General features: G+C 43.4%; 1 protein-coding gene across 2 annotated transcripts in view; it reads left to right on the forward strand.

The window, feature by feature from the left end:
* The window catches only part of GLIS3 (GLIS family zinc finger 3), a 345,944-nt gene that overhangs the window by 304,702 nt on the left and 19,540 nt on the right, over positions 1-21,702 (forward strand). For both annotated transcript variants that reach the window (XM_019478202.2, XM_059724758.1), the window contains one exon: positions 9,666-9,847. In XM_019478202.2, coding sequence (XP_019333747.1) covers positions 9,666-9,847 — 182 coding nt within the window. The remainder of the gene's footprint in view (positions 1-9,665; positions 9,848-21,702) is intronic.

Here is a 21,702-nt window from a genome sequence, read left to right on the forward strand (position 1 = left end):
TACCCTGTGGAACTCTGCACCACAAGTTTATCCCTTTAAAGTGTTTTAAAGGATTGGCCATAATTTAAAAAAAAGAAATCCTCAATTACATTAGGATATACATTTTAGTTTTTAAGACATATGCTCCTGGGCATAAGTGACCTATTAACTGAGTAGGACTAGGAAGGGCCTTATCCTAGAATAACCTGCCTCTGGGCAAGTTATTCAATAATTATCTACTAAAAGGTCTCTTTCATCTTTCTCTGAAGTATGTGGTACTAACTACTGCCCATATCAGAATACTGAATTAGATAGTTTGATCTGGTAATTACTGTGTTCCTAAAGCATGACACTTTTTAGTTTAAAGGGATTATTTTTATATTTATTGTTAATGTTTAGAAAGAATGATGAAGAATTGGAGAATTCCACTTTATATTAATGCAATGCTACACTAAGAGCTGCAACAATACTTTTCTTTGCTTATTTGATCATGCAGTTATATTCTTTTTATGCCTTTGCAAAACAGCAAATAATCCCAAGCCAGACTTCCAGAAACAAGAGCCCTCAAGTAGTGTTAAGCAAAGAATCAGAACATCTAATGTTCACATATTATAAAGCCCCTTGTATGTGTCATGAAACAAGGTGATTCTAAGAAAGCCACTAGTTAAAGCTCTTAACAAAGTGGTTTTTGAAATCAGTATAGTAATCTTCTCCAATGGTTGGGATAGTTGGGGTGCTTGGCTGCTAAGAGGCTTTATCTCTTTTTGTCATGGTTAGTGCGGAAATGGTTGCCAGTTAACAATGACAGACTGAGGAGTGGAGGTGAGCAACAGATTAAACCCTCAGCCTGGACATGGACCTGGGCCAGTGCCAGGCTAGCAAACCTTGGTATTTCTCTCCAGTCTGTTTCTGTGCCTTGTTTCTTTTTCAGAGAAACCCTTACTTGTATTTGCCAGTAGTCCAGTTCTTTAGTGTAGATTCAGCCATAGAAAATACTGACAGAGCTTTTAAAGTTGTTTTTATATCCACAGGGAACTGGTATTTATAAGGTGGCGCTGCATGGCTTTCTCACTCAAGTAACACTCATCCTTCTTCCTCTAATTAATGTACATGCTTACATGCTTGTCAAAAGTGCTGTACTTCTTTTTCTCTGGCCCCTTCTCTGGACTTGACGGATTGCTCTTTTGCTCTGGTATAGCAATAACTATGTTCCTAAAGCAAGAGAAATTTTAGCTTGGAAGGAGTTTCTTTATATCCTTATTAAGGGCTGAAAGAAGGACATAGACATTCCAAGTTCAGAGGCCCAAGCACTCCCCAGCCACACTGGGGATGGAAAACTTTTGGAGACAAAATCTTCTGGGGGACCATCCCTATGTAGACTGCAAAGTCAGACAACAGTAGAAACATGTGAATGCAAATTCAGGAACTGAGCCAAGAGTTCAAAACTTTTTTTTGGTGTTAGACTCTCCACTATGTTTTACTTGTTGGGTTGTTGAATGCCTTTTTAAAATTTAAATCCATTTCAAAACAAAAAAAATGATGTCTTCATCAGTGCTGCACATCCATTATGGCATAATGAGAGTAAACATGATGGCTGACTTTGAACAAACTAGTTCAGGGGCAGACAATTATTTCAACTGGAGAGCCGCTTACCAAGTTTTGGCAAGCTGTTGAGGGCCACAGGGGTGGTCCTGCCCCTTGACAGGTCCCCTGCCCCCTGGTCACCAAGAGTGCGTGGCCTGCTGGGTGGCTCCCTTCTTCTTGCTGGCTCAGTCGAGCCCAGCTCCATAGAGCCCCTTTAAGCCTGTGCCACATGCTCTTTCTGACCCACCCTGGGCCCCCACTGGCACTGGCTCCATGGCACTGGTGCAGGCCCCATGCTCCTGCCCAGCTGTCACTTCACTCACGCTCCTGTGCCTGCCAGCTGCCAATCACCACCACCCCCCCCAACCTGCCATCACCATTTCCCCACTTTCCTACTCATCACTGCCACTTCTCCCCACCTCCGCTGCCTGCTGGCCAGCCAGCCACTCCAGCACCACGTGGTTCCTGGCTGCATCACAGGACTCAGCAGGAACTGGCCCAGCCCAGCCCCAAGGACTGAGGCAATCACCCATGGTCCTCCCCCTCCTCACCCCTTAGCTGAATTTCCCTGTCCAGCAGAGGGAGGTGGGGAAAACCCCAGGGTCCCAGGCCAGAAGCAGAGATTTCCAGTTGGGGCCTGAGCCGCCGGGAGCAAGGCAGGTCTTGCTGCTGTGGCTCCTGGGTCCTGCGGCTGGGTTCTTCTGCCACTGGTGCCTTGTCATCTTTGACAGGCACCAGGGGAAGATAATAATTCATTTTTTAAATTTTTTAGGGGGCCCGTGGGCCAGATAGAATGGCCTGGATCTGGCCCGCAGACCATATTTTGCCCACCCCGGAGCTAGCTGCACACATTCCCTGACTTTTGGGTGCTTATATATGTGCTGTGATGTGTTCTGATTAGAACATGTTGAAGCAGACTCAATTAATTGTGCTGCATTATCTCATGTATTCAATAGCCCACATTTTGAAATGGTGGTGGGGCGCTTTAACTAAAGCTTGTCAAATGAGCTTTAGTTAAAGTGCCTCCGTGGCCATTTTGAAATGCAGGACGCTGAATACATGAGATACTGCAGGATTTTAATTAAAGTGGTTCCTGAGAAACACTCTAATTAACCCACCCAAGAGCATGTGTATGCACCCTTTAATTTTAATGTTGGGAAAAGTAGACCATGAAGATAAAGCCACTTCTAGCACAGGGCACATATCTGCTAATTTTCCCTGGTAACATTAAATGTTATACTTTTATATAGACAAACTGTTGGCAAACCACTCCTCATCCAGCTTTAGTAGCTACAAGCATCAATACTTGCCTTTCCTTTCAGCTCATTTGTTTTAATAGATGTGCTTTTTGTGGCCATTGTGCAGAATGTGTGCCTGCCTCTTTGCTTACTGTTATTGTACAGCTTCTTATTCTTGACTTGTATTTTTTAACTACAAGACTTCAGTAGTACAGAATAATTGGATTTGCTTTTTTCCCAATAGCAAACATTTTTCTTAAAAGAAGATAAGGGTTGGGCACACATTGGTAGATAAAAGTTTTAGAGGCAATTAGGATTTATCATCTTCTTGGCTTTGACAATACACGTTTATTTCCTGGTTCTGAACTAATTCAAACAGGAGAAGAGTTAGAAAGAGCTTCAAAGAAGTAATACTAGCAGCATGTAGTAGATCAGGGGTGTCCATCTGCATGCCCCACAGAACACACCAGGGCAAGCCACAGGCTCCCTGTTCTGCATACCACATGAGTGCTCCCCAACTGCACCATGCACCCACACAAACACCTCTCCCCACCACCACTACACTGCAAGTCCACATGGCCACAGCCTCATCTTCAGCCCCCTGCACCCTTCCCCCCATCCCCCTGTCCCCAATCCTGCTGCTCCAGGGCTGAGGCAGGAAGTATAAACTGAAGGTGGGGAAAGCCCAGAGATTCCAGCTGTGGTTACAGCTGCAGCAGTGGGGGGGGAGCATCAGGCTTTCTCTTGTGTTCTGCTATTAGAGGTATATAGACACAGAGAGCTACAAGCAGTCAAGGCCACAGCCCCTGCATTTAGTCAGCCCTCTTGACTTAACTTCTGATCAGCGTTGTCTTGGGCCTAATGCCATAAGCATTAGGTTCCATTGTCTCCAACTATCTTTTGCCTTAAGGGAGTTTAATTTCTTCTATCTAGCCTCTGACTAGATGCCTGTCAGCTTTAGTAATGCCTGTGATTGTTTATAAATCAAACTGAGGTAATTAGTCATGTTGGTCTGAAGTCAGGCAGAAGGGAGGGTGGAGTTGCACCTTATAGGCTTAGGTATTAGGACCATAGGGTTTCAAACCTGGGGCAGCTGAGTCCTCAGTACCACCAAGCAACTTGTGAGACACCACCCCCAGCCCAGCCTGGTCCCTCCCATGAGGATATTGACAAGAAATCTGGTGTGACCAGGGGATCCTATAGGAACCATTAGCCCTGGACATGGGGACTAGAAAACCCCTCCTACTTTCTGTGGAAGTAACATCATTTACATTTTTGATTCTCTGACCTCTGCCTTGTTCCTGCCTGATCCCAGCCTTGCCACAGTCCCTGCCCCTGCCTTGTTTAGACCTCCTGGCTCTGATCTATCATCCATCCTGACCATGATATCACCTCAGCCCTTGGCCTGATGATCTGGACTGCAACAGTCACCTGGTATGACCCCAGCCTGCCTATGATAACTCATTGAGCGACCACGAACCATTAAGTCTATCCTGACATCAGGCCTCAGGCAGATGTTACACTTAAGATGTGATTAGTATGTTAATCTCATCTTAAATAGTAACCCAGCCACAGGTTCAGTCAATTAATTGCACCACAAAGAGAGAAACCAGCCACAGAAGTATTACACAAAAAATGTGCAATATTTTTGTGGCTGGTTTCCATTGTACCCTAAATTGAATGTATGGCAGGGTGAGGACCATACCAGAGTCTCCAAGCATCCCTGTTGCAGTCCTCACCAGCTGCCAATCAGCTGATCATTGGCTGGATCCAGGCCTGTACCAGGCCTTGGTGTAGTTCCTAGAGCCAGTTGACAGTCAGCTAATTGTCAGATACCTGGTTTTCAACTTACTGATGCAGGGGGAGCCTGGGATCATAGACCCAGGCTCCCCCTGCACTGGCATGTTGGTTGGAATTGGGATCTGATCCCCGATCCTAAAATTGTGCATCTCACCATGCACATGTGGCATGACAGGAGGTGCAATGGTTGGGATGATAGCCCATTAAAAAATGTCTGTCAGTGGCCTAATTAAATCAGAGGTTTATAGCATAAGTTTTCTTGAGCCCCAACTCACTTCATCAGATGTTGTGATGAAGTGAGGTCAGGCTCGTGAAAGTGTACACTGTACACCCCTGATTTAGTTAGTCTATAGGGTCCAAATCTACCATGCCTTATAAATCAAAACATCCTTGAAGACTACTTCAACCCTGTTCTAGCCTAGCACTTGGAGACTGGTCTGGCATCCATTTGACTGAATCCGTGCAATTCCAATGCACTTTTCAGTGGACATGGTTGATTGTCTTGCATCATAAATGGTGTAGAAGTGCACAGATGACATTATCCCAATTCTCTTTTTTGGGTGAAACAAGGGCCTCTCTGTGCCGATATTTAAATGCACATCCAGATGCCAGTCAATGTATGGCCACTACTTCAGCAGTTAATTGGGCAGAAACCAGTTCACAACTGGGAAGTGAATCATAAAAGAGGAGGGATTCATGGAAGCAATCTTGTCAACCCCCAAAGTTAAAAGATCATGAATCAGACTCCAAAAATTAGGGTTAGGGTTAGGGTTAGGGATTGGTTCCAGCACTCTGTGATTTTATTAAAAAAGAATTGCATCGTGGTTTTTGGGTCTGTTTTTGATTTCCAAACTCCCCATGCTTGCCCATTCCCCAGCATGTCTGTTGTCCCTTCTTCCAGGTTTCTTGAGTAAGGTGATTTTGATCTCTTACAGGATCTCTGATTTCCACATCCTTTCAGCACTCAGTCATGTCCTTCCAAACCCCTATAATGGTTCTGTCCCTCCCTCTGCTTGCCCTCCACACGTCATATTATTTGTGTCCCCTTTCCTTTCCCAGGCTGGGTATTGCAGGGGTAAAGAAGGGGAAATAGCAGAGTAGAAGAACTATCCTTCTTCTGTAAGGAAGGTAGCAAAGAAATGGATGTGCTGCCACCCTGAGCTGCTGGTTTTCTTAATAGTTGTTCCTCTCTTCTCTCCTCTTGTGAAAATATTGACTCCTAAAGGGAAGGGAACAGAGAGCTCTGCCTACAGCTGTAGCCCAAATTGTCTGCCTGCACCACTTATCCACCTCCTGGGGTGGGATAGCCAATTGGAGAGGGCCAGAGTGGCTCATATTATCTCCAAGCCAGCTTCAGGTCTGGCTGAAATGCCCTGACTTGCCAAAAAATCATGCGTTGGTAATACTATAGAAAGGAGTTTGGTGGAAGGGATGGAGATGACAACTCCTGGAGAGATCAGGCAGTGGAGGTGAGACAAGCCCACTGAGAGATGTTAGCATAAGCACAATGTCTAAAATTACCAGGCCAGTCATGTACTTCCACAATACCCCCACAAGGTTGGCAGTGTGAAATCAAATAAAAGTATGCTGGCCAAAAGGAATGCAGCCAAAATAATTCTGAAATGGCAAGTCTTTCAAATACTTCTTTGCAAAAGTGGAGCACCATCAAAAAGCCTTTACGAGGTCAAGTTTAGCCTTGAATGGTAATTTTCTCTGTTTTGTTTGATTCCAACCAGCTTGAGTAATGACAAAAGTTGATATCACAGTTGTAAGGCTGACATCAGGTTCTGAAAAGGGAATCCAGCATCTTGGATTAACAATGGCAGTTCTGTTTTGTGCAGAAGTAACAGAATGAAGGTTTTCTTGTCCTCATTCTTTCATTCCCGGCCTCCCCCTCTACACACACACACACACACACACACACACACACACACCCACCCACCCACCCACCCCCCTCTTAGATTCTGGGATGGCACAAACACTTTAACACAGTTTTGTAGCCAAGGAATCTCAAACAACTTGAGGTTTGGTTAAAGAACGCCTTGTACAAATCCTTTCTCCAAATACATAAAAGCTTTTTTTATTCTCACCCATCAAACGCTTGTTTTTAGTTGGCCATGCCTTGCCTACCACATAGCAGAAAAAGCTACTACTACTCCCATCACCACTGATTGGTATTTTTAATTATTGTTTTGTTTGCTTATACTATACTTTTAACTTAAATTATGTCCAAGTCAAGCCAGCCCTTATCATAATAAAATCTCCATAATATTTAGTGATGGTCAGTATTGACTAATTAAAGGTTTGCTACATATTTTATCGAAAAATCTGATCAGTCATCTTTGATAGTATTGCCATCTTGCTGTTGCCTACAATTAAATAAAACTTGAAACCATTTCAAATTTAGTCATTTATGTATGGGACCACCTTTCTTAGGTATCAATGAGTAATGACATGCTGTCTCCTGGCGCCTAAAGCATTCTTGTTCTGCTACAGAAGATCTCAGCAGCCATTAGAGAATGGCACCTTTCTACAAATCTGGCTTGTTCTTGTTTGCATGGGCTGCCAGGCATGGCCACAATTCTTGATGGCAGTTGCCTAGTGGTTACAAGCTGGTCCCAATTGTTTCAGAAACAAAATTAAATTTGCAGTTCCCTCAGTAACGCACTGTGATTTATTCGAGGACAAATCTGGATTGAAACGAGTCCAAGTTTCTCTTCTGTGAGACAGAAGGGAAGTATAAGTAGATACTATAGTCACCCATATGAGTAAGCCAGGAATTCATGAAGTGATTCATAAATCATTATAAAGACCACTAAAGTCTACTAAAAAGGAGTCCTGTCTGGCTATACAAAGTGGTGTATTATCATTGGAAGGTTTTTTTAGATGTTAAATCAAATGTGAAATCTTTAAAACTGGCTTTTCATTTTAAGTTTTGAAAAGAGTTTTTTTCTTCTGTTGGTTAGCTGTTAAAGCCATTTTTCATTGATTAGTTTTCACAAATGAATTTTTGAAAACACAGAGGATGATATCCCACAATTTTTTAAATAATAATAATAAGAAAGACCAGTCTGTGTATTGTTCTTGATTCCTGGCAGCAAATCAATAATCTTTCCATGTGAGTGGTATACAGAAAGCTATCGCCAGACTTTTCTCTTTCTCTGTCAGACCTGTAACCCTGCAGTTGTAGCACTTTTTAAAAAACCCTTTATATTTTTATCAGGAAAAAATAACTATTATGCATTTTTTCTTTTGTTACCCTCAATTGTTGTCATACATGCTTCATTCCTGTATTTTTTTTGTCAGAGTATACAGTGCAAGGCTATCCACAACAGTAAAATAATGTCACGTGTTGCACTCAGTTACTGAGTAAGGATGTCATCACTTTCCCAATTTGGGGATGTATTTCTTTAGTTTCTCCATTATGTACATATCTTAAGGAATAAATTTGCCTTTTTAAGTAAACATCAAAGCTATTCAAAGACAAACCAAACTGTAGCTAACATACATAAGAAATAAAGAAAAACATGCTACTCAAAGAAAACAAATAGAACGTGCAGTAAAACCTAGAAAGTTCACCCTGAAATCTGTTATAAGATACAGATCTGCAAAAAAGATTAGTAAATGAGTTCCAAATAAAATCAGTTATGTAGGAGATGGTTGGTAGAAATCTCTTCCATGTTAAACCATAAAAACTCAGGGCAATTTAATTATGCTTGCTCAAGCAATGACTCTATACAAGGGTATTCTGTCACAAAATTACTATAGCTATATCTCTCTACATATTGTGTACAAAGCTACAGCCTCCTTCCACTGTTACCAAGGAAACACAGTTTATTGCCAGACAGGTGACATGGTATAAGATAGAACTTGAGCATGTGGACCAGGGAGTCTAAGTATTGTAGTGTTTCTATGCCTCAGTTTCCCATTACCAAAAATAGACATAATACCTGTTTTGTAAAGTAGTTTGAGATGTGAAAGTCAAAGGAGTTATATATGTATTCGGTATTATAGGAGCAGAAATACTAATGTGGCTGAAATTCTTACCTGAAGGCCATAAGACCAGCTTGCTAAATAACATATCTCCTTGTAGCAGCAGCGGTAATAAAGTTCTTTGGGGCCATGTCCTGTGAAGTAATGAGCTCCTATGAGAGGCCAAATCAAAGTCCTCAGAAAACTGGGGAGTTAACTAACTGGACCCATATCCAAGTTCTGATTATCTCAAGGTCATCTCAACTTGAAATTATTCAATAATGCAGGGTTTCCATGAAAACTGACTTTGTATATGTTTAAGGTGGTTTATTTCCAAATAGCTTAATATGATGGAAGAATCTCGAAAAGATGTTGGAGTATTGTACTTGTGTGATAATGACTAAAAATGCAACAGAAAAAAATAATTATTAAAGAGACTTGAAACCTGAGTCCCCAGTGCAGCTAACCAGCAGGTCATCTTATGGGTAATGAATACCCCATTGTCCATTAGCCAAGCCATATATTCTGCAGAAGCACAATCTGTGGTATAACTAGGTTAAAGCAAATGGGGCAACCACCCAAGGCACCAGCTTAGGGAGAGGTGGCAAAAAACCCAGCAGCTGCTGTTTGCAATTGCATGGCAAGCAGCAGTCACCACTGCCCCTGTGTCCTGAGTGCCTGGCTGTTATGCTACTGAGCACTGCTAATGACTAATTCCCTCCGAAGAAGGAAGGAAAGATGTTTGTTAGCTGGGATCTTATAGCCCAACCATGTGACAATCCACTCTGTTATGGCTCGTACCCCGTCTGGGTTCTTGCATGACTCTCATGACTGTTGTCTTTGAGCATCTTCTTGGATTGTAATAGGAATTTGTCTGATTAAAACTGCAGTTTGGAATTTCACTTGTTATTTATCAGGTGTAGTAATATTTTATAATTTAAATAACCGGTACTTGGCTCTTCTAAGCAAGCACTGTTCTCTTAGAAGTCTCTGCCTGCGTAAGTTGCAACACCACTTTGATTTAATGAATTAAAAAGAATCTTTTGCTTTTATTTAGCATTGTGTATGTCAGCCTGTTTCTCCATTTCTCAGATTTGTAGCTCCTGCTCCTTCTCCCCACCACATCAGCCCCAGGAGAATTTCAGTTCCTCCACCCATGATGCAGAGGCGGACACCACAGCCTCCCCATCTCCAGCAGACTGCAGGGACGCATCTCAAGACATACCAGACAGCAACAAACCCATCTTTTCAACCAAACAGCATCCACATCCAAGGTAGGAAAAAACCTTATCTTAAACTTAGGAAAATGACATGCAAACAATTTTTATCTTATAACGCTTCACTAAGGAGGAGAATGAAATATTTTAAGGACTGGCACTCAAGTAAAGTAACTGAATGCTTTTCAAATGTGCAGTAGGGAATAAGGCATTCCATTCCTTTGGAAGATCAATGGGGAATGGGTGACTACCTATCTTGCGTACACTCACTTAAAATTCCCAGTCTAGATTTTCAGCTTTCATCTTAATCATGGGCTTCTGTGTTTCTCCATGGAATTATTTTCAGTGATGTTAAGTATGACTACAAATACTTCTATGCATCATGCATGCCTTGTTGTGTCCCTGACTGCCTCCCTACTGCACATACAACCTGTCATCGGGTTTTCAAGAGGGTAGACATTTTTTCTCCCTTGTAGTTGTGTAGTACTAAAGTCTTCCTTTCTCATTAGCATACCCACTCTTTTGAATTGTGTTCTTATTTGCACTATGTAAACAGCTTCTTTCTCCTTCTTTCTTCAGTCAGACATGTAGCCAAGAAGAAAATTAGTAGCAGCTGAAAACAAATTTTTACTACTATTGAGTCAGAGCATAATTACCTTAACATGTTGAAAATGTGTTGACACGGACAACTGTTTAATTCCTCTAAAAGTTAAACATGCACTTTCTCTTCCTTGCATAGACAAGTTGGGAATATTTTTTTTTTAATATCACCCTAAATGCTCAGTGTCTGATGACCAAATGTTGAAGAAGAGTGTTTGCAAATCTTTGTTCAAATTCACAGCTTTCAGCTGATTCAACCATGCTTCTCCCCTTGCCATTCATGAGCATTCATACAAATGGGATTTTCTTACCTGAATGTTAATCAAATGGCTAGTGTGTGCACATGAACAAAGACTGGTGTTTAAACAAGAGTATATGCAATCTCCTGTCCATTACTCTTTGACAGGAAAGAATAAGTATTGGCCAGAAAGCAGCCAGACATAACTCTTGAAGCATGATCAACTCTTGAAGCTCATTTTTATTTATTCTGCAGCTGCCACTCCTTCCCCCACTCTTATGCATTTTAGCCTGGGTGTGCAAGTTGCTTTGTCACAGCCCTCCAACGTTATGCTTCCATGATAAATGTAGAGACACCTGATCTAGTTTGGGTACCAGAAGCAATGTAGCCATGTTCATAAATTGCTCCAAGCAGACTAAGTAGCCCTGTGGCAAAATGGAATGTATTAACCCTTAACAGACTCCAGGGCAATGTATTTTTCCTACTTCTGGTACCTGATCTAGCTCATTGAGAGGGAGTTCCAATTTCTCTATATAGCAGTGCATTGTGCCATGAAGCTATATCTTAAGTGGAGAAGTGGTTGCCAATCCAGCTAAGCCCTGGGTAATTATTTGTTTTAGGATCAAGGCAGAAAAGACTTAAAGTAATAGGAAAGGCAATCTGAGAGCCTGTGTTCACCCTTGTGAGATCCTGTTGAGAAGGTGGACAGTTGCATTCTTCATACTCTTGAGCCTCTGCAGTGTTTCCATAAGCAATTCTAGACACAGTGAGTTATAATAACCCAGACTGAAGGAGATAAATGACTCATTGAACATAGCCTGATCCCTATCTGAGAGAAAAAGGTGGAGATGACAAGCTAATTGGGGTGGGGACTACCCCTTTGTGGACTGTACAGTACCAGGTACAAGAGTCCTACTGTAGATCTATATCACAATAGATACAATAACAGAAGCTTTCCAGCAGATGACAGGAGGATCAGGGCTGGGTTTTTTGCCAGTTGGAACCAGATGGTCTAGACTTAGTGATGATGACAAGATCCCAAGGCTTTTTGCTGATGTGATAAGTAAGGCAGTGGGGTCCCTCAGGGTTCAGTCCTTGGGCCGCTGTTATTTAATATCTTCATCAGCAATTTGGACGAGGGTGTGGTGAGCACCCTCTCCAAGTTCATGGATGATACCAAATTATGGGGCAAAGTTAATACACCAGAGGGCAGGGAGCAGATACAGGCTGACCTGGACAGGTTAGATCAATGGGCAGAACGTAATAGGATGCAATTCAACAAAGATAAATGTAAGGTGGTCCATCTAGGAAGGAGGAACCCCCAGCACACCTACAGGTTTGGGGATGTCCTCCTCAGCAGCTCAAAGGCTGAGAGAGATCTTGGAGTCATGTTGATTCCAAGATGAACATGAGCTGGCAAAGTAACGAGGCCATCAACAAAGCCAATCACACCTTGTTGTGTATTAACAGATGCATGACCAACAGATTGAAGGAGGTGATGCTCCCCCTCTATGTGGCATTAGTCAGGCTGCAGTTGGAGTACTGTGTCCAGTTTTGGGCACCGCACTTCAAGAGGGACACGGAGTATCTGTACAGGGTTCAGAGGAGGGCCACTCGCATGATTAGTGGTCTCTGTGAAGGACCCTATGAGGAAAGGTTGAGAGATCTGGATCTCTTCAGCCTGTACAAAAGACGACTGAGGGGTGACCTTGTAGCCACCTATAAATTTATCAGGGGAGGACAGCAGGGAATTGGGGATGTGCTGTTTACCAGAGTGCCCCAGGGAGCAACTAGAAATAATGGGTGCAAACTAGTGGAGAGTAGATTTAGGTTAGACATTAGGAAGAAATTTTTTACAATAAGGGTGTCCAGTCTGGAATGGGCTTCCAAGAGAGGTGGTGCTGTCACCTAATTTGGAGGTCTTCAAGAGGAGGTTTGACAATCACCTGGCTGGGGTCGTCTGACCTCGGTCTTCTTTCCTGCCAGGGGCAGGGGGTTGGACACCATGATCCATTGCGTCCCTTCTGACTCTATAATCTATGAAATCTATGAAATCACTGTCCCCAATTCAGGCCGACTCTGAATCGAATATGGCCCATTTTGCACACCCTTAATGGCTATATTATTTAGTCTGACCTTCAGTATATAACAGGCCATTAAGTTTACTTACCTCTGTATTGAACCCAATAACTTGTATCTGGCTAAAACATTGTGTTTCACTAATGCATATCTTCCAGAAAGCATGCATTTGCAGATACCAAAAGATGGAAAATCCACCATTTTTCCTGGTAGAAAAGGAACTGTCAGACTAGAAACAGATATTACATTTGTCCAGGAATTAACCATTTTATCTCAAGAAAAGAGTATGATTGTTCAGATGCCCATGTCCATTAGCCTAGAAATAAATCCTAAAACGGTTCATGGGATAAGAAATACTAACAGTTTATCCTAGGCCATTGCTAAGTGTGTCTGAGTGGTAATCCCAGAATTGCATCATTGAATCAATGGCAGAAAAGCAGCAAGGCATTCAGCCACTTAATAAATCCTGATTAGAAGGGAAATATATGTACAGGTTTCCCTCACTTTATGCTGTACATGCATTCCTGGAAAATGGTGCATAACTCAAATTTGCATAAAGGGAACCCACTTTACAATGTAACAAATAGGGATACATTCCAAGACCTTGATTGTACTGACCCCCAGACTCATTTCTACCACTTTTACAAGACAATTTTGGTACTCACCAACAACAGACAGTACACACAAGCAGAGACTGGTGCTTCTGCATGGTTAAAAATCTATCATGGTTCAAAAGCTATCGAGATGCTTAGAAGCCATAATGGGGATGGCAACTACAGAAACACATGTTGCAGACAACAAGCAAGGAGCACAGATCCACACAGGAGACTTTTTTCTTGTGCATCACTCCCACAATGCACTGCACAAAGCAGCTGACTGTGAACTTCCACAATACCAATCGCATAAAAGTAAATTTACCTCGCATATAATGAATTTTTGGTATAAAAAAGGTCATCGCATAAGACCGAATTTGCACATACAGAATCCTCATAAAGCAAGGGAAACCAGTACATGCCAACCCTAGGATATTTCTGTTCTTGGACAAACACAAGCACAACTTGTCCATGGACAAATGCAACATCTATTCCTAGCCTCAGTGGCCTTGGAATGTATAAGTCAGTACAGTGAGTAATTAAGGCAGAACAAGCAGGGCACTAGCCTCAAGAGCCAATTTAGAGGGAAGCATCAAAATGGTAGGCTGGAAGGAGCCTGTACAGCAGCACAGTGGCCAGTGTGCAGAGACACTGCATGATAGCAACAGCAGCTGGTGTTCAGGGACCCACCACGGTAGCAGCAGCAGCAGGTTGGCAACCCCAACTCCCACACACTCTCCAGCATCCCTACCCAAGGTACCAAAGTTGCTGGTTATGCCTCCAGCATAGCATTAGGGACCAAGGCATAGTTGGTCATGGAAGGTTACCTGGTTAGTAGGGGAAGTCCAGAAACTGTGTTTATGGGGAGCCAGGAGTCAAGGTCAGGGTTCATAGTAAACCAGGAGTCACAGGACAAGAAGTTAAGACCTGAGTTCAAGGTAAGCTAAAAATCTAAAATGAAGCCTAAATTAGGAGTTGAAGCCAGAGTCAGGGTAAGGCAGGTCAAGCCAGAGTTATGGGTAAGCTAGGAGTCAAAGCTAGTGTTTCAATTAAGCAAGGAATCAAGGAACTGTGAAGGAGTACAGAGCAAACACAAGAGTCTTTTCCCAGAGAGTATGCTGCTATCTGTGGCAGGCTTTTAAAGCTTGGAGAAGACGAGGCCTGTTTTTCTGTAGCCGCAGGGGATTGGTTACTTTGATTACTTAATTAGGACTGGTTGGACCCAGGGCATGGAACTCAGCATATGACACAGTTCGTTTCTCTCCACTTTTCTGATTTCCAAACATGTTCTAATGGTTTCCAGGCCCCATCACCACAGGCCCCATCATCACTGCAAAGGCTATCATTACCAGAACTTACACCACTAGATAAGAATCTCCAAAAAACCCCAAACTCCCAGCGTACTCCGAAATGACCCTTATGCTAGGAGGAGTTGGTGTTGGACTGACATAACTAGCCCAGCAGCAGCTCAGGATTCTCGTAGGCTAATGCAGGGGTGTCAAAGATACAGTTGGTGGGCCAGTCCAGGCCACAGAACCCCAATATGCACACCTTGCTACAATCCATGGGTCTAGAATGGATCCACATGCAGCAAGTGGGACATGCTGGATCAGCTGCAAATGCAGGGCTTGGGACCCATGCTGCACTCAGTTCCACCCACTCTTGCTCTTGCTCTGGGACCTGCACCACATGTGGCCCCTGCCCCAGCTGGTTCAGGCCACATGCTGCATGCAACACCTGCTCTGGCCAGTCCAGAACCCACACTGCACACAGCATTGCCCCCCCAGCCACTCCCAGGTGGGTCCAGTGTGCAGCATGGAAGCATGTGGGCTTTAAGGGTTGGAAACCACGTAAAAATCCACATTTTGTAGCTTTCTTCATCTCTATAAATTAAAAAAAAAAAAAAAAAGTTGGATCAAAAATCCAGAACAAGACATCCCAAAGTTTTCTGTGCTAGGTTATGTTCCCAAATCCAGACCCAGTTGAGATCCACGTCTATTGTTTATTGGGTCATTTGCCCTGTCACGTTTTGGTTTTTTTTTAATTTTCACTTGCCAGTGAGTGTTGAAGAGTTATTGATAAGAACTCATGTTTCAGATCGTGCTGAGGTACTTAAAACATGCACTTAAAACATGATTGAATGTGACATAGGTTTAATCTTGCCTACACGTTCAAAATATATTGTAAATTACAGTAACAGTGGATGTGCCTACATGAAATGCTTTACTTTGCAGTAGAGCAAACTACTGCATAGTAAGCATCACCATCTACACATGCAGACCATTACTGCACAGTAATTTGCTCTTCTTGACAGTTAATTTGCTACCCACAAGTGCAAGTAGCAAATTAACTACCTAGTAATTACTATAGAATAAGGCACATGTAAATGGTCAAGTGGGAGCAAATTTAGTGTAGATGGTCAGCTGGGCAGCATGGTTAGCTAGGCAGCAGGGAGTGGGAGACTTGCTGGTGTTGTTGAAGAGATTCATTGCTAGCTCTTCTACTGACAGATTGGGGCAGGGGGCTGGGACCTATCCCTTCCCCACATCTCTTTCCAAGTCCCCTGCCCCTGATTGGGGAGCCAGGGCTGGGAGCTTCCTGCTACAGGGCAGGAGGACATTGTCCCCATCTGACCTTCACCATCAGAGCCTGTCCTGGCAGCAGGCAGCTCCCGGAGGCAGGGAGCAATCTTCCAGCCCCCACCAGGAGACAGCTGTCTCCTGGCCTGGTGCTCCCTGCCAGCCTCTGGGCTAGCACCCAGGGGGAGCTTAACACTCCGCCTGGCTGCTGCAGGAGGGCAGAGGAGTAAATCTGTTCCCAAATGCACACACATGTAGATGGCTGCCCAGGTTGAGTTTACTCCAGAGTAAATTACTGTGGAGTAAACTCATGCAACAGCAATTGCACGTGTAGATGTGCCTAGCATTATTTTGATTACTTGATCTTTTTAAAAAACAGTCTTTTCAGCATGGGGTATTGTTAGCTATGTAGTCTCTAACTTTAGCCATTATAGCTCACTCCTGTACACTGCACTTAGGGCTGTGTCCTGTAAGTCTGACATTTTTGTCTAAAGTATCCCTTCATCTCTTCAAAATAAATATTTCAAGAGTTCATGGTTAAGTTTCTCAGTAGCAACACAGATCTCAATCTTACTAGGTCTCATTACAATGTATTGGAAGAATACCATGGAGCTACTTCATCAGCCTAGGCTATTTGGTATATATCAGGTGGCTGTGGGAAGCTCTTTTAGCCTCTGTCTCCTGCAGTTCATAACCTGCCTTTTCATGATTTAGAGGGCTGTAGCTATAGCCACTGAACTTTCAGCTCAATCTGCTACCAAACAATGGTAACGTTTTTCTGTCTCAATATGTAGTCTTAAACTTGTCAGCTCAGTTTAAATTGGCTGTACCAAGGAAGAAAGAGTTTTGTCACCAACAAGTCTTTTGAACAAAACAAGTTGTAAATGGTTTCCCTTGCTGAAAGCTTGAGCGTCTTACTAGCTCATGGAAATCTCAGAGTGTTAACACTTAAAAAGAAATGATGTGGCAGATCCAAGATTGACTAGCTTTATATACTCTATCAACTGCTTGCATTGTGGTGCAGCTATTTCTTAAAAGAACACTGGCTGCTGTAGAGATCTCATGCCTTGTTCCTGGGGATATCCAACATAAAATGTAACACCTCAGAATGTGTTTTTCCTTAAAGGATGTTATTTGAGGAAGTAAATATTCCCCTTATTTCCACAATAAATATAAATAAATAATCTGAAAGCTTTCTCTCTTATGGAAGGTACAGGACCAGTTGCTGCTTGAGAGGTTTGAAACTACCTTCATGGCATTTAGGCATTTTATTGAGCTGCAAAAGTGAAGGTTTTCTTGGGTTTTCTTGCCCCTCTCTTTACTACATTACTGTGACAGCTGGCAGACATTCACTTAATGGCACAATGAGATCTAATCTGCAATCCCAACCATAGTACTTCCTGCCATGCCACGCATGCTTAGCAGGAGGTGTGACTGGGGACTGATCCCCATCACACTGCTGCTGGAAGGAAGCCCAGGGCATGGGTTTGCAAGTACTGGATTTGGGATTGAGGGGTGGGGGCGGGGGGGCCGCAGTTGACTCCCTCTTCCTGGCACCTGCAAACTCATGGATTCCCTGCCAGAACCCAGGAATGGGAGAGGCTCTCACTGATCCCAGAGTCTCTGTGCACTTGAACTTTTAAAAACTGCATGTTTAGCTGGGCTGTACATGCAGTTTTTATAAGTCCCACCACATGAGGCCTCTGGGATTGAGGAGCCTCTCCCCAGTACTAGCGTGCCTGTGGATGGGATGTCTAAAGTGCCTTACTTCCAGCTTCCTGGGTACTGCAGGGCAAGGCAATCCACCTGGGGCTGTCCCCGGGGGTTCCCTGTAACCCAGCATTTTAAAATGTCTTGTCCCACAACCATTGTGGGGCTACAGGGCAAGGAGGAAAGGCTGCCAAGAGCAGGGGTTGCCAAGTTTCCAGCAGGAGGTTCCCCTGGGCTTCTACCACCCTCTTTGGGAAACGCTGCAACCTGCTTCCCTGACAGCCCATTTGTGGCATTAGAACTATGCCTATCCCAGCCCTGATGCCGACCCCCATCCCAGTGCCATGCAAACAAGCCACAAGGTGTTCCAGATATTTTGTGAAATATCTTTGTTGCTTAGGTTTGCCACTTAATGGCTCTGTAATGAGCTGTATGTGTACACTGTTACTATTTATGGTGTGATTAACATGTTAAATATGCACCTTACACATCGCACCTTAAATGTAATGCATTCTAGGGGCGTATGGAATGTAAAAATGCGCACTTGAAACTTTACATTCTTAAAGTGGGAACTATTTGTTTGCCATGTTGGGGACTCATTTTGGTAGGCAGTAAATAATCACAATACAAGAATGACCCAGCTCTAGAGGAGCTGCAATCATAGGCTCTCATCCTGTAATTTGTACTGGGTTGGCGAATCCCTGCAGAACTCATACAGAGCTGCAATGAAGTCATTGGGACTGCAGACATCCAGCCCAAGCCTGGACATGTTTTGGAAGTGCTGTAAGACCTTTCTTTTTGGGCCTATTCACCAAAATGCCCAAAAGATAAGAAGTTTTTAGAGCGGGGGGGAGGAGGGGGTTGGTGTTATCTTGATGTTCTAGTTCCCTTTCAAGCTGTTTCAGTCCTCTTCTCACTCTCCTGTTTTTAAATTATTCTGTCGTCTTATTACAAGCCACCCTGAGCCTTTGTTGGGAAGGGCAGCATATAAATCAAATAAATAAATGAAGAGGTGAGAATTCATCAGCTTGGAAGCAATTGAATCATCAGGGTATTAGCTGAAAACAAGTCAAAACAGATGACTGAAATGATGGAGGAGGAAAAGCAAAGAGGGGAGAAAAAGTATTATCAATAGAAGCCTATGTCTTGATCTTAAAAATATTGTGAGCTTACAACAGATAAAACTCCTTGGGAGGTTTGAGAAAGCTCATATGTCTAATTTCATACAATATTTTCCTGATGCATCTGCTGTTATTTGGACACTTTTGCAGTAAGAACCTTCTTATACCTTAAAATTGAGTCTGAACTATATTTATTACCTGTGTATGGTTTATGCAAGTAAGGAGAAGTAGTTGCGTAGTTGGGAAAATTATATTTTATAATTATTCAATGGAATAAAATGCCATTATTTGCAATAGATATCTACTATGAATTATCCAGTCAACTATACTTAACACTAACATATCATGCATTCTGGGTTTTTGGGGGGTGTTTTTGTTAATTTGTTTTGTTTTGTTTGCTTAGGAACTATCAGATTTATCTTTTAATTTAAAAAAAATACTTTGCTATAAAGCTATTCAAATGTTAATTCAGTAAAGCAACCATCTTAAAACTTCTAATGTTCCACAATTGAGAGTCTGTTTGACAACAAGGTGTTTCCTCTTCCACTTTTTAACAAAGTTCCACAAATTGTTGTACTTTTTTCTGATAGTCTCTGGAAATAGAAATATGCACCAAAGAACATCATGTTGAAGGCTCAGTGATCTGGAAAGTTTACATGATGTGAACTTTAGGGGTTGCTCTCCTATTTGGCATATGCTTCTTAATGTTAAATGGCAGTTACAATTATGTCCTTCAGAAAGTGGGATCAGGAAGGGCTTTGTGAGACTGGTCAGAGAACTGATGAAATCTGCATTACAAAACACTCTCTCACAGAGGGGGAACTCCCCTGAACTCTCCCAGGAAAACTGCTTTGTCCCCAGTCACTTGGGTGCATAGAGTATAGAGAGCGGTGTTTTCTGAAGTGTACACAAGTGTATTGTCTTTTTTCACAGTGTGATATTTTGGTCCAAATCCCAATCCCTGAAAAGCCTGTGGTGAAGACACTCTTGGCCTGGAAGTGCTAGAGACTAGGGCTGTATGAAATTTGGCCAGCTGTTTCATTTTGACACTGTTTCAACTCATTTTGAGCTTGAAATGGCACAATCGCAATGAAACGAAGGGCTTCGAAACAGCCTTGAAACGAAATGAGGGCAGTTGAAATGTTTCGAAACATTTTGAGTTTTGAAGCTGAAGCTGGGCTTGCCTGCAGGGAAACAGAAAGTAAGGAGAGGGATGGGGAAGAGGGGGGAAGGACACAGTAAGGGCGCACCTTAACACACGCTGGAGCTACAGGAGAGGAAAGAAAGGCTCTGTCACAGTTTGGCTGCCTGAGATGCTGCTGGTGCTACTGTGCTGCTTCTCACTAAGTTGTTGTTTTACCTGTTATTACTCAAAGTGGTGGACCAGACTGAGGCTGTAGGGGAAGAGGAGACCTCACTGGGGCACACTACCATGTCATATAGAGGCCCCAGCGCCAGTGAGGACATGCCTTACACACACACACACACACACACACACACACAGTCACAGGTCACAAGTTTTGCTTGTCAGCAGCTTGAGGTGCAGTTTCCCAAAAACCTCTGCACCTATCTCCTTGAAACCTGGCAGGCTTTGTGGCCTCAGTAGGGGCTACCATGCCTGCAGTTTTTACCCCCCTGTGCCTTCCACTTACAAGTGATATGAGTTTTGCTTTCAAGACTTTTAAGTGCAGTTTCCTGGAAACCGCTGTACCTATCTCCTTGAAACTTGGCAGACTTCTTGCCATCAGAAGGGGATACTATCCTTGCTGTTTTCATCCAAATCTGCCAAAAATGACAAAGTTCTAGGCAGTTTCATGCTTCCCCATTGTAGCCTATGGGCAACCTGTCAAAACAATGTTGAAACAGCGAAACAGTTTCAACTAAACAAAACGGAACAGTGCTTTCGAAACAAAACTCTAAATGAAACGCTGTCCCATCAAAATGGTGAAATGGAAGTCGAAACGAAACGGTGCTGTTTCACACAGTCCTACTAGAGATATCCTTTGATCTCTGAATCATAGGAGCTTTCTCTCCACATAACTCTATTTGCTTTAAAAAACTGAGATGCCAGTTGGGTATTAAAACATTCCTAAATCATTCATCTTCCAAATAGCACACAAGCCTTTAGTTAAGAGTCTGTTCAAATATTCTAAGCAGTTGTCGGAGCATAAATACATGTTCCTTGAAGATGCAACGCTCTAACACGTTGGGGTCCCAGGGGTGGAGGTGATACCCGCTGGTGGCTCTGCAACTGTGACCCACTCTGCCCCTAGGGTGCCCTCCTGTCTCACCTGCCACACCATGATGGAAATATAAATAAATAGGAAGGTTGCCCACAGACCTTTGCGTAGCTCCAGTCCAACCGAGACCCTGCTAGGGTCCCCAGCACCCTAGTAGTCCCCACTGGTGCTAGGCTCCTGGCTGGGCCTCTGAAGTGTAGTGCCCAGCAGAGCATCCAAAGCTGTATGAGCTAATTGCGTGACTCCAAATCCTTCCCTTTACCATGCCCCGTACCTCACGGGGGTTGCAGGTATGTTGTCCCTCTGTTTGGCTTTCTTGGCCTCTGCCCTTTTAAATCTTGCTAGGCCTTCTGTGCCTAGGTCCACTGAATTGGACCTGGCTTTGAGGCACTAGCTTTATTTGTCCCTTCCAGTCACTTGGCCTCTGGACCCTGTCTGCCAGGCCCCTGGCCCTGTGTGGCTGCACCTTCTCTGGCACCAGGCCCCTGGCCACTCTATGGCTGCACCTTCCCTGGTGTCACTTTGGGCTCAGTAAGGGCTCAAGCCCTGAGCCTGCCCCTGGCAGAGCTCAAGACAGTTAGGTGCCCCCCAGGCACTAATGTGGCCTCCTTACCTCCCCTTCCAGCCTCATCCCAAACCACTGGTTGAAGCAGTAACATAAATCATAAGCCCCTGGGCTATTACATGAACAAGAACAGAGAAAACAGCCCTCTGTCCTTTTAAGAGAGTAAACCTTCTTTCTCCCCTTTATC

Source organism: Alligator mississippiensis, chromosome 3 (genome assembly GCF_030867095.1).
Source record: "Alligator mississippiensis isolate rAllMis1 chromosome 3, rAllMis1, whole genome shotgun sequence".
NCBI lineage: Eukaryota > Metazoa > Chordata > Crocodylia > Alligatoridae > Alligator > Alligator mississippiensis.